Here is a 13,802-nt window from a genome sequence, read left to right on the forward strand (position 1 = left end):
GGCCATCATCCCACATACTAGAATTTTTAATTTCTGCAGTTTCTGCTTGGATTTATTTGCAATATTCCAGCTCAGCTTTTCAATTTCCTCTCTTATTAAAATTTAATTCAGTGCATTAGCATTTAAATTAAAAAAGGTTTTATTTTGTAAGAATCACTGGCAAGAAGAGAAAATTGTAGCCGACCGATTCTAGCATTGGAGGAATTTCGGATATTCTTTCAATACATCTGTTTTTCTTTTCCTTTTTTTTTTTTCCTTTTTGTTTCAAACCATTTCTTTCCAAAATCCTTTTGAATACGGAATAAATCAGGCAGTATTGGTGGGCAGGTTTCTTGGAATTGTGTTTTTTTTTCCCTTTGAATTTTAATGTGAAGGTAGCAGAGGCCCCGCACTGTATGTATGCATAGATCACGCTGTATCGACACAATTAGAATTTACCCAGCACACCCTATTTACTGCTGAAACGGTCAGTGGCTGTTACTGTGACCCTGGGACGCAATATTACACATGAGAAATTCCCAAGACAGGTCAGCGTATTTTCAATAGGTTTTTTTAATAACAATACATGTGTGAAATTTTGATATCCTGTGTTCCTGAAGTCCTGTTATGGTTTAAAATGTATTCTGGGAATTGGAAACCTAGAATGAATAATCTCTGTTTATTGCTTTTCCCCCGAATCCTTGGTTTTTTGTTGTACATGTTACATTGGCAGCATAGGCAGAAGACCTGCAGTGTGCAGACTTTACTTCACTTAACCAGGAATTGTGCAGCATTGACAAGGGAATTGTAAATTTTAGACAGAAATAGCCAGGGCTGATAAACCAGCTGAAGTGGAGCTGGTTGTGTTAAACATGGCCTGGAGGCTGTAAAAAGGGAAGCCATTCTTTTACCTTTTCATTTCAATTAAAGAGACAAAGGTTTGAAAAGCATGCTACATCTTTAAATGGGTCTAATGATTAATGGAACTGAATTTAAGCTGTATCAACTAGAACTGTCAAAATACTCCCTTTTTGTAAAGTTTCTATACTGTATTTAATGTGCGCTTACTGAAAAATCCAGGTATTAATTATTTTTTATTGCTCAATCCACAAAACAGAACCTTATAAAAAGTTAGTGGAGTCTTGTCCATTATACTCCCGTCTGCCAGCTAACAGGACTCGGGGGCATCCATCGGCTGGCAGGGGCAAAGTGATTGTACCTACCCTTGTTATGAGGAGGTTAGATGGCCACTCAGGCCTGTGATGTCGATATGCTGGGCCCCAAACACACAGCCGGGGCAGCGATGCCCACGCCAGCCCTCCAATGACTTGCCATCAGTTTAAGGTCCAATACATATTTACATAACGGCAGATAATGCCAAAAATATGTGGTTTGGCAGTTTGAAAGAAGAAAACCACACATTTTCACAGATTTATTAGATCTCTTTAGTCAAATGAAGTTAGCTTTAATGTAGTTTTCCCTTGGAAGTATTACAATTGGATTAGAAGCAATCCAGGCTCATACTAGTGTAACAGAAGGCCGTGTCATCTCATCGCCAGCATCCGCAGTTAAATCACAACTCACACCTGTACATTGTATCATTTTATCACCATTCGTATTGTCATAGAGACACGTAATTATCTTTCTATAAATCAATTTCAACCAATCCTGGTGAATAACCCGCAGTGTATCTCTAGGACATCAGCTGGAGATCATGTGATGTCAGCAGCCAATCAGAACCTGAGATTCTAACAAACTGTCTGGCCTGGTGAATACCATCTGTACCATAAGGGAAGGCAGGTTAATGATGGATTCTTTGATCAATGTTTATAAAACAAATGTCAGTGCAGATTATGATGACAGGCTGTCATGGTTCAATCAGAGCTAGTTTGCCATGTTTATGTCTGTCTGTGTTACAATTTACTATAAATGTTTATGTAAGTCTCTGTTACAGCGTACTATATATAAAAAGAATAAGACAGCGCTAGATAACTTTTGGCAGCAACCTTAAAAAAAGGGAATCCCTCAAACCCTTTGAAATAAGATAAATAAATACAATAAAAAAGGCTGCGCACAAATATAAAATCCAATGGTTAAACAAAAAAGGAGAGAAATAGTCCAGCTATTGTGTCCTTACAAGTGTCCTTGGATGTTGAGGTCTTCTACTTGTATAGTGGTATCACTTGATATGAAAGATAAAAAGGAACAAGGAACAACCAATGGTGTAGTACGTAAAATTCAGGTATAGGTGTGAAAAGAAATAGTATAAAACTCACATTTACCAGAGCTAATGTCCAGCTCTGGAGTGAAGTGCGTACAGCGGTTTAATCCCCGCTTATGGGATATAAGGCAGGTTCCTCTCCGTGAGTGGTTTTCAATTCTTGGAATAAAAAGAAGAAACAGCCAATAGTGCTCACTGTGTGGCAATATGAATAAGAATAATAAAAAAAATTTTACTTACAAAATAAGAGCAGGCACACTGCTCTTTGATGACAGCTTGGGTGGATTGATCCCCACCTAAGGATTTCTTTGAGTACAGGAAACTTCCAGGGGTATTCAAGGTTTTTTATAAAACCAGTAAAAAAAGATAAAAATAACAATAAAAAGCCAGGGTAAAATAGAAGTTATGTGTCTATAAAAAAGATAATTGGCACAAACAAATGACCAAATAATACTTTAATATATAAAACACAATATTTAAATATCCATAACGCGTTTCGTCACTCAAGGACTTTTTCAAATGGAATAACATGTTTAACCTGGCAGGTAGATATTATATAAGAACATAATTATTTGAATTTTGGCGCCAAAACTTGGTCCATCCAATCAGAATTAAAAGCACGTTTAAAACTTAAAATACGTTAATAACTTAATAAAAGCTTAGTTTGTAATATAGCAACATGATTCTAATTACTATAAATCAAAAACGAGGGTGAAAAAGTATAGATTTAAACGTTTCAAAATTGTCACATGACCGGCATCACTTCCGCATTTCCGCAATGCTCAATGGGAAATGTAGTTCAATTTGGCCGTGAGCGTTAAAATTTTAAAATACATTAAATCACTTAATGGGAGCTCTGTTTATAATCTAGCAACATAGTTCTGGTTGATATAATTCAAAAACGAGGGTAAGAAAGTGTGAATTTAAAAGTTTTAAAGTTTTAAAATGGTCACATGACCGGCGTCACTTCCGTTTTTCGGAAGCATAGCCGCAATGCTCTGTGGGAAATGTAGTACAATTTGGCCGCGAGCAACGGCCGTTTCCCATTACATTAAAATTTGAACATGTATTTACCCATATTCATTTGTTGCTAATTCAGAGATAAATTGTAAAAAACGAAAATGCCAAATATTATTTTTGAACAGTAAAAAATGGTCACGTGATTATCGGCAATAGAGGCCGAAATGGATTATGGGAAATGTAGTTAAAAGATTGAAAATTAAGAGGCAAATACCCAAAGGGGACTAGTAAAATAAGGGGAATAAAATAGGAAGAAAACATAAGTACATATAAATAAAAGGAACAAATACACCTTATATTAAAAAGGGCCAATACTGATAAAATGGGCAGGTTAAATAAAAGGTTGGGTAATTTGCAGGTAACAATAAGACCAGGATATATGTAAATAAAATATGTAAATAAAATGAATAACAATGAAATCTTGCTTTAAAGGTACAGGCATCAAATTATATAAATATTTATAAAAAATTATGTAAGTCAAAATCTGCATTGAGGCCATGGGGTATAAGAGTCTGAAGTTTATACACCCATTCCATCTCTGTTTTTCCAAGTAACTTGGAAAAACAGAGATGGAATGGGTGTATAAACTTCAGACTCTTATACCCCATGGCCTCAATGCAGATTTTGACTTACATAATTTTTTATAAATATTTATATTTTTTATAAATATTTATATAATTTGATGCCTGTACCTTTAAAGCAAGATTTCATTGTTATTCATTTTATTTACATATTTTATTTACATATATCCTGGTCTTATTGTTACCTGCAAATTACCCAACCTTTTATTTAACCTGCCCATTTTATCAGTATTGGCCCTTTTTAATATAAGGTGTATTTGTTCCTTTTATTTATATGTACTTATGTTTTCTTCCTATTTTATTCCCCTTATTTTACTAGTCCCCTTTGGGTATTTGCCTCTTAATTTTCAATCTTTTAACTACATTTCCCATAATCCATTTCGGCCTCTATTGCCAATAATCACGTGACCATTTTTTACTGTTCAAAAATAATATTTGGCATTTTCGTTTTTTACAATTTATCTCTGAATTAGCAACAAATGAATATGGGTAAATACATGTTCAAATTTTAATGTAATGGGAAACGGCCGTTGCTCGCGGCCAAATTGTACTACATTTCCCACAGAGCATTGCGGCTATGCTTCCGAAAAACGGAAGTGACGCCGGTCATGTGACCATTTTAAAACTTTAAAACTTTTAAATTCACACTTTCTTACCCTCGTTTTTGAATTATATCAACCAGAACTATGTTGCTAGATTATAAACAGAGCTCCCATTAAGTGATTTAATGTATTTTAAAATTTTAACGCTCACGGCCAAATTGAACTACATTTCCCATTGAGCATTGCGGAAATGCGGAAGTGATGCCGGTCATGTGACAATTTTGAAACGTTTAAATCTATACTTTTTCACCCTCGTTTTTGATTTATAGTAATTAGAATCATGTTGCTATATTACAAACTAAGCTTTTATTAAGTTATTAACGTATTTTAAGTTTTAAACGTGCTTTTAATTCTGATTGGATGGACCAAGTTTTGGCGCCAAAATTCAAATAATTATGTTCTTATATAATATCTACCTGCCAGGTTAAACATGTTATTCCATTTGAAAAAGTCCTTGAGTGACGAAACGCGTTATGGATATTTAAATATTGTGTTTTATATATTAAAGTATTATTTGGTCATTTGTTTGTGCCAATTATCTTTTTTATAGACACATAACTTCTATTTTACCCTGGCTTTTTATTGTTATTTTTATCTTTTTTTACTGGTTTTATAAAAAACCTTGAATACCCCTGGAAGTTTCCTGTACTCAAAGAAATCCTTAGGTGGGGATCAATCCACCCAAGCTGTCATCAAAGAGCAGTGTGCCTGCTCTTATTTTGTAAGTAAAATTTTTTTTATTATTCTTATTCATATTGCCACACAGTGAGCACTATTGGCTGTTTCTTCTTTTTATTCCGAGAATTGAAAACCACTCACGGAGAGGAACCTGCCTTATATCCCATAAGCGGGGATTAAACCGCTGTACGCACTTCACTCCAGAGCTGGACATTAGCTCTGGTAAATGTGAGTTTTATACTATTTCTTTTCACACCTATACCTGAATTTTACGTACTACACCATTGGTTGTTCCTTGTTCCTTTTTATCTTTCATATCAAGTGATACCACTATACAAGTAGAAGACCTCAACATCCAAGGACACTTGTAAGGACACAATAGCTGGACTATTTCTCTCCTTTTTTGTTTAACCATTGGATTTTATATTTGTGCGCAGCCTTTTTTATTGTATTTATTTAGCGTACTATATATGTCTGTCTGTGTTACAGCGTACTATATATGTCTGTCTGTGTTACAGCGTACTATATATGTCTGTCTGTGTTACAGCGTACTATATATGTCTGTCTGTGTTACAGCGTACTATATATGTCTGTCTGTGTTACAGCGTACTATATATGTCTGTCTGTGTTACAGCGTACTATATATGTCTGTCTGTGTTACAGCGTACTATATATGTCTGTCTGTGTTACAGCGTACTATATATGTCTGTCTGTGTTACAGCGTACTATATATGTCTGTCTGTGTTACAGCGTACTATATATGTCTGTCTGTGTTACAGCGTACTATATATGTTTATGTAAGTCTGTGTTACAATGTACTATATATGTTTATGCAAGTCTGTGTTATAATGTACTATATAGATCTATCTGTTACAGCGTACTGTATATGTTTATGTCTGTGTTACAATGTACTATATATGTTTGTCTATGTCTGTGTTACAGCGTACTATATATGTCTGTCTGTGTTACAGCGTACTATATATGTCTGTCTGTGTTACAGCGTACTATATATGTCTGTCTGTGTTACAGCGTACTATATATGTCTGTCTGTGTTACAGCGTACTATATATGTCTGTCTGTGTTACAGCGTACTATATATGTTTGTCTATGTCTGTGTTACAGCATACTATATATGTCTGTCTGTGTTACAGCGTACTATATATGTTTGTCTGTCTGTGTTACAGCGTACTATATATGTCTGTCTGTGTTACAGCGTACTATATATGACTGTCTGTGTTACAGCGTACTGTATATGTCTGTCTGTGTTACAGCGTACTATATATGTTTGTCTATGTCTGTGTTACAGCGTACTATATATGTCTGTCTGTGTTACAGCGTACTATATATGTCTGTCTGTGTTACAGCGTACTGTATATGTCTGTCTGTGTTACAGCGTACTATATATGTTTGTCTATGTCTGTGTTACAGCGTACTATATATGTCTGTCTGTGTTACAGCGTACTATATATGTCTGTCTGTGTTACAGCGTACTATATATGTCTGTCTGTGTTACAGCATACTATATATGTTTGTCTGTGTTACAGCGTACTATATATGTTTGTCTATGTCTGTGTTACAGCGTACTATATATGTCTGTCTGTGTTACAGCGTACTATATATGTCTGTCTGTGTTACAGCGTACTATATATGTTTGTCTGTGTTACAGCGTACTATATATGTCTGTCTGTGTTACAGCGTACTATATATGTCTGTCTGTGTTACAGCATACTATATATGTTTGTCTGTGTTACAGCGTACTATATATGTTTGTCTATGTCTGTGTTACAGCGTACTATATATGTCTGTCTGTGTTACAGCGTACTATATATGTCTGTCTGTGTTACAGCGTACTATATATGTTTGTCTGTGTTACAGCGTACTATATATGTCTGTCTGTGTTACAGCATACTATATATGTTTGTCTGTGTTACAGCGTACTATATATGTTTGTCTATGTCTGTGTTACAGCGTACTATATATGTCTGTCTGTGTTACAGCGTACTATATATGTCTGTCTGTGTTACAGCGTACTATATATGTCTGTCTGTGTTACAGCGTACTATATATGTCTGTCTGTGTTACAGCGTACTATATATGTCTGTCTGTGTTACAGCATACTATATATGTTTGTCTGTGTTACAGCGTACTATATATGTTTGTCTATGTCTGTGTTACAGCGTACTATATATGTTTGTCTATGTCTGTGTTACAGCGTACTATATATGTTTGTCTATGTCTGTGTTACAGCTTTCTATATATTGCAGGGAAAGCTCACACAGTTATTAATTAAAAGGGGAGTTGTGGAGAAATAACCAGAAAATTGCAAATTTTAGGCCAAAACAGAGACTGTAAAATCTTGCTAATCCAGCTGTGTTTCCAGCTGACTCGTTATGGGATACAATTTGTGTCTCCCATGTTGGTTCTGTACGGAGTCTGAATAGCCCTGAATGATTTGTAATGCAGGAGAGTTAACCCCGTGTACGTCCATTCGTTTCCATGGTGATTATACAACCCCATCATCGTATTGTTAACAATCACTAATATTAAATTAGAGGTTTGATGTATTGGTGAGCTTAGAGCGATAAGCCCATATGATGAGACTATACCCCATATCATCTGGCACAGAGATTATTAAAGTGTTACTCCTCCACAAATATGAGTTCAAGAAAACCCAGATTTTAATTAGAGTAACCACTGTTGTGCTGGTCCCATCAATCAAAGATTAAAAAAGAAAAAGCATAGATTAACATTTATTCTAGCGCCCAGGCCAAGTGTTCCCCTCAGCCCGATCCTACTCACATCATGTAAAGTCTTACAAGCCCAGTGGCATAGACCCATATTTAGACTTATACCTAGGTATGCCACAGGGTTTGTTAGACTTGACAAAAGCTCCAAGGAGCCGAAACTTTGTTGTTTTGCACTTTACAATAAAACCATCAGGTGTTTCCTGATCTACATTGTTCTATTGAATCTTTCCTGGGTTGGAGCACTCTGGTGGGAGTACTCCCCGGATAGTGCATATCCTCTCTACCTTTGCAACTCCCCCAGGTTGAGTGGAGGCTAGGGGTATGCTGGTAATGGTTGTCTGGCACCAGAATTTGTACAAAATTAACATTAGGTTAATGGAACCCAATGACGCAGACGGAGGGGTTAAACTCTGTATGTACAGTGTTTCAAAGCAAAAGCTGCAGATAGAGACTCCATGCACCATGACCACTTAATCATGGAACCTGGAGGAACTCTTTAACCATTGATACATCAATTAGCTGAATTTGGTGTCTGGTTTCTGATTAGTCAGTGTTTGGGTGATGTTAGACATTGTATAATTCCAGTAATATTTTTTTGGTAGCTCTGCAGATTGTCGTTGTTTAGTGATGGTCAATCATATTATGGGAAATTTGTAATGCACATGTGGAGTAAAAAAGTGTTCAAGGTCTGTCTGTGATTGTGTTATATAGATATATATTGATCTATTATATTTCTATATTTATTTGTAATTTGCAGTCCTTACAGAAAATCCATTTCAGGGGATGTTAGGCCCAGACACGGTCCCATTGTTTACAATAATTGGTTAAATAATGCTGTTCTGTTGTAGAAAACAAACAGTTTTGGTAAATATTTAACCATTTGTAGATGACAAAGCTGACATTTAATGAAATCTTTTTTGAACCACTTGCTCACTCTGTTGTAAAATGTCCCTGGCAGATTGTCACATGTTGGGAGGGGGAACTCGGACATTTAGATTAATTTTGAAAGAACACAATTTTAATTACAGCATTTTCTTACCCATGCAAAAAGTAAATCTAAAACTTTCTTGGTTTTCCCACCCAAGTATTTGCATAAACTTTACATAATAAATTTTGCTCTGAAAATTTAAATAGGCAAAATGTTCTATGTAAATTTCTGGCAGCTCAGCCTGTAAAAAGCTGCATCCCAAATTTTCTTTGGTTTTTTTTTCTCTTTCTTTTTCACATGAAGTAATTTTTAGAAACATGAAAATTTGTAGAGAAATATACATCAGGCGGGTCCCCCCTAAATATTTCTAGAATACCCACCCTAAGTGACTGTGTGTAACTGCATGCAGAGCCGATGCCGATGCATTCCTGGAAATGAGAATATTTGTTTATTGTCTGATTTAAATGGAAACAAAATATCCTGACAGTGTGACGTTATATATCCAAATCGCTAATATTTTATCTCTAGGAGACTAGCGTGCGGGTATAAACCATCTAAAGCCAAAAGCACAGTGTGTTATATTTATAGCTTTTTCTTTTACAAAATAAAATCTAAACTGTTCTGCCGTATCTGCCTCTCTCCATATAAAGCACTTCTGTTTTACCTGCATGACAAAGTGATTAAAGTCACAAAGAATATACTTTGATGTTTTTTAAATGAATGGCTGTGCATGCGTTCAGAAAGTAATCAAAGTGACCGCCCTTCTAAGCAATGTGATAATCGTGACTGTGATGTAACATGCAGAGGAATTAGGAAAAGCTCCAGAGTTAATGTAGGTTATTAAGGGAGTTATTTAACACTCTGTATGGTGATTCTGTTATTTGGATTATTTCACGAATGAGCTAATTTTGCTGGGTCTGCCGGTGTACCCTCTCCAGTGTTCACTAGTTAAACTGAACTCCAAATCCTGTGAACTTCTCCTGCCCAAGGGTTTTATGGATTGCCCATAATGCACCCAGTGAACATAATACGAGTCCCAGGATTGGCTGATTTCTTTATTAGCTGGTCCTGGTCTGAGGAATGCGCACAACCAAGCAAGGTGAGTATGGGTTTTATTTATTCTTTAAACATGTTTAGGGTCTGTTAATTATACAACTGGTTGTAGTGGCCTTTGAGTCAGTAGGTCCTTGGACTTGGAGAATTTGTCCTTGTGTGGCCCTAACTCGCTGTGAATACATCCCGTTTACGATGTGATATCTAACCTGGAGTGCCAGCCATGCACTGTTTACATATGGCAGAATTATTAATATAGAAATGGCACCAAATCCACTCACATCTAATTGTTTAAAATAGGTTTCTGGTAGTTTCTTTCTCCAGGCGTCTTCAAATGCTGAATATTTTAATGTGCGAGTAATTGTGGACGGGGGAGTGAGTTTTTCACCCTCCTAATGAACCCACAGACTAATTACGACCCCCCCATTTCCATTTCCTAGGGAGAGTGCAAGAATCCTGGCAGACAACGCTCACCCCAAAGGCCGCAAATGATGACCACCCAAGATGTAACAGTAAAAAAAGAGCAAGCGGAGGAAGAGATTCCAGGAGTAATCTGGCAGAACACCAAAGAGTCCAACAAGGGGAAAATGAATGAGGGTGGGGAAGAGATACCTGCCGAGATCTGTGTGGTCATTGGAGACAACCGAAACCAGCAAAACATAGGTGAGTATTGAGCACCAAGCCGACACGTGTTTCTCATCGCCATTTCATGTTACTAAGCCGTGTAATTTGTGTGTCTGCATTGTTCATGGGCCGTCCTTCTGTCTTACATATAAATAACCTGTGTATGTGCAGTGTGTATGAGGGTATTACAGAGCTCCACAGTAATAAAACTCACAGTAATGTGCAGTGTGTATGAGGGTATTACAGAGCTCCACAGTAATAAAACTCACAGTAATGTGCAGTGTGTATGAGGGTATTACAGAGCTCCACAGTAATAAAACTCACAGTAATGTGCAGTGTGTATGAGGGTATCACAGAGCTCCACAGTAATAAAACTCACAGTAATGTGCAGTGTGTATGAGGGTATCACAGAGCTCCACAGCAATAAAACTCACAGTAATGTGCAGTGTGTATGAGGGTATCACAGAGCTCCACAGCAATAAAACTCACAGTAATGTGCAGTGTGTATGAGTATCACAGAGCACCACCGTAATAAATCTCACAGTAATGTACAGTGTATGAGTGTATCACAGAGCTTCACAGTAATAATACTCAAAGTAATGTGCAGTGTGTATGAGTGTATCACAGAGCTCCACAGCAATAAAACTCACAGTAATGTGCAGTGTGTATGAGGGTATCACAGAGCTCCACAGTAATAAAACGCACAGTAATGTGCAGTGTGTAAGAGGGTATCACAGAGCTCCACAGCAATAAAACTCACAGTAATATGCAGTGTTTATGAGGGTATCACAGAGCTCCACAGCAATAAAACTCACAGTAATGTGCAGTGTTTATGAGGGTATCACAGAGCTCCACAGCAATAAAACTCACAGTAATGTGCAGTGTGTATGAGTGTACCACAGAGCTCCACAGCAATAAAACTCACAGTAATATGCAGTGTTTATGAGGGTATCACAGAGCTCCACAGTAATAAAACTCACAGTAATGTGCAGTGTGTATGAGGGTATCACAGAGCTCCACAGTAATAAAACGCACAGTAATGTGCAGTGTGTAAGAGGGTATCACAGAGCTCCACAGCAATAAAACTCACAGTAATATGCAGTGTTTATGAGGGTATCACAGAGCTCCACAGCAATAAAACTCACAGTAATGTGCAGTGTTTATGAGGGTATCACAGAGCTCCACAGCAATAAAACTCACAGTAATGTGCAGTGTGTATGAGTGTACCACAGAGCTCCACAGCAATAAAACTCACAGTAATATGCAGTGTTTATGAGGGTATCACAGAGCTCCACAGCAATAAAACTCACAGTAATGTGCAGTGTGTATGAGGGTATCACAGAGCTCCACAGTAATAAAACTCACAGTAATGTGCAGTGTGTATGAGGGTATCACAGAGCTCCACAGTAATAAAACGCACAGTAATGTGCAGTGTGTAAGAGGGTATCACAGAGCTCCACAGCAATAAAACTCACAGTAATATGCAGTGTTTATGAGGGTATCACAGAGCTCCACAGCAATAAAACTCACAGTAATGTGCAGTGTTTATGAGGGTATCACAGAGCTCCACAGCAATAAAACTCACAGTAATGTGCAGTGTGTATGAGTGTACCACAGAGCTCCACAGCAATAAAACTCACAGTAATATGCAGTGTTTATGAGGGTATCACAGAGCTCCACAGTAATAAAACTCACAGTAATGTGCAGTGTGTATGAGGGTATCACAGAGCTCCACAGTAATAAAACGCACAGTAATGTGCAGTGTGTAAGAGGGTATCACAGAGCTCCACAGCAATAAAACTCACAGTAATATGCAGTGTTTATGAGGGTATCACAGAGCTCCACAGCAATAAAATTCACAGTAATGTGCAGTGTTTATGAGGGTATCACAGAGCTCCACAGCAATAAAACTCACAGTAATGTGCAGTGTGTATGAGTGTACCACAGAGCTCCACAGCAATAAAACTCACAGTAATATGCAGTGTTTATGAGGGTATCACAGAGCTCCACAGCAATAAAACTCACAGTCACGTGATTGACCTGCAGTATGATGCACATAAATCATTTCGTTCTTGTTTTGAAAAGGCTCTGTCACTTTGCAGGTTTTGTTTTTTAATTAATATTTTTTGTCCCTCTATTTCCCCTTGTCGCCTTTTCTTTAATTCCCCTTAGTTTTTAGATATGACTAAAGGAGCATTTACAAAGGGCGGAACTTTATCAAGGTTCCATTTCAGCTGCCAATGTAGTTTACCCACAATCCATCAGTTAAATGAATCCCACATAAGGCACAGTGCAGCTGTCATGGACAGAGGAAACAAAATGGCGGCCCCCAGGTATTCCGATTCAGAGCAAGGGAGAAAAGATAATGAATATAAATAAAGTGGCAATGTGGGGAGAGCAATAATTAAAATACAGGGGGCATGTAAACATGGTAGTTCTGCTTTACAGGACAACTTCTCGTTCTTTTAACCTTTATTACATTTAATGAAGCTTAATGCTTACTTTTTAGTGATGGGCATTGATTTTTATCTGGCTGAAGATCTATGTTGGGTTTGATTCTACTAACCTGACTTGTTACGGCAGCAGGTTCACACCGAGCACTCACAGCCTCAGAAAGTTAGGGTGAGTCTGACCCAACATGACCGCTCTGCCAGACAAAAGAAGACCACACACATCACTAAAATCATTCATTTCATGGAATGTTTTTAAAAATGAGAAGGGAAAACTTGGCTACAGTTGTCCTTTAAAGTTAATGAGATGTCTGATTTTGGCCCATGTGAGAGTATTGTAGATTTTATTCTAAAATAGCAGAGATGGGAAAATAGCTGATTAGGACCATTTTTCCAGTTCAGTTATTTTGGTATAAAATTTGCAGTTCCCTTGGCAGTTCTTCACGATACTGGGTTTAGTGATTAACCATTTAATGTTTGTAGTTAAGATTCGTCAAAAACACTAACTTGTGCTGATCTTTAAAAGTCCATATTTAGTAACAGCTATCCCCCTATAGATGGTATTAGTACCAGCTATCCCCCTATAGATTGTACTAGTACCAGCCATCCCCCTATAGATTGCACTAGTACCAGCTACCCCCCTATAGATTGTACTAGTACCAGCTATCCCCCTATAGATTGCACTAGTACCAGCTATCCCCCTATAGATGGTATTAGTACCAGCTATCCCCCTATAGATTGTACTAGTACCAGCTATCCCCCTATAGATTGCACTAGTACCAGCTACCCCCCTATAGATTGCACTAGTACCAGCTATCCCCCTATAGATTGCACTAGTACCAGCTATCCCCCTATAGATTGCACTAGTACCAGCTATCCCCCTATAGATTGCACTAGTACCAGCTATCCCCCTATAGAT

At 37.3% G+C, this 13,802-nt stretch overlaps 1 protein-coding gene across 9 annotated transcripts in view; it reads left to right on the forward strand.

The window, feature by feature from the left end:
- The window catches only part of LOC134573370 (zinc finger protein 618-like), a 110,057-nt gene that overhangs the window by 31,037 nt on the left and 65,218 nt on the right, over positions 1–13,802 (forward strand). For 8 of the 9 annotated variants that reach the window (XM_063433081.1, XM_063433085.1, XM_063433086.1 and 5 more), the window contains exon 2: positions 10,250–10,472. The exons of the other annotated variant lie outside the window; for it this stretch is intronic. In XM_063433081.1, coding sequence (XP_063289151.1) covers positions 10,250–10,472 — 223 coding nt within the window. The remainder of the gene's footprint in view (positions 1–10,249; positions 10,473–13,802) is intronic. 9 annotated transcript variants of the gene reach the window in all.

This window comes from Pelobates fuscus, chromosome 9, assembly GCF_036172605.1.
Source record: "Pelobates fuscus isolate aPelFus1 chromosome 9, aPelFus1.pri, whole genome shotgun sequence".
In the NCBI taxonomy this organism is placed as follows: Eukaryota; Metazoa; Chordata; class Amphibia; order Anura; family Pelobatidae; genus Pelobates; species Pelobates fuscus.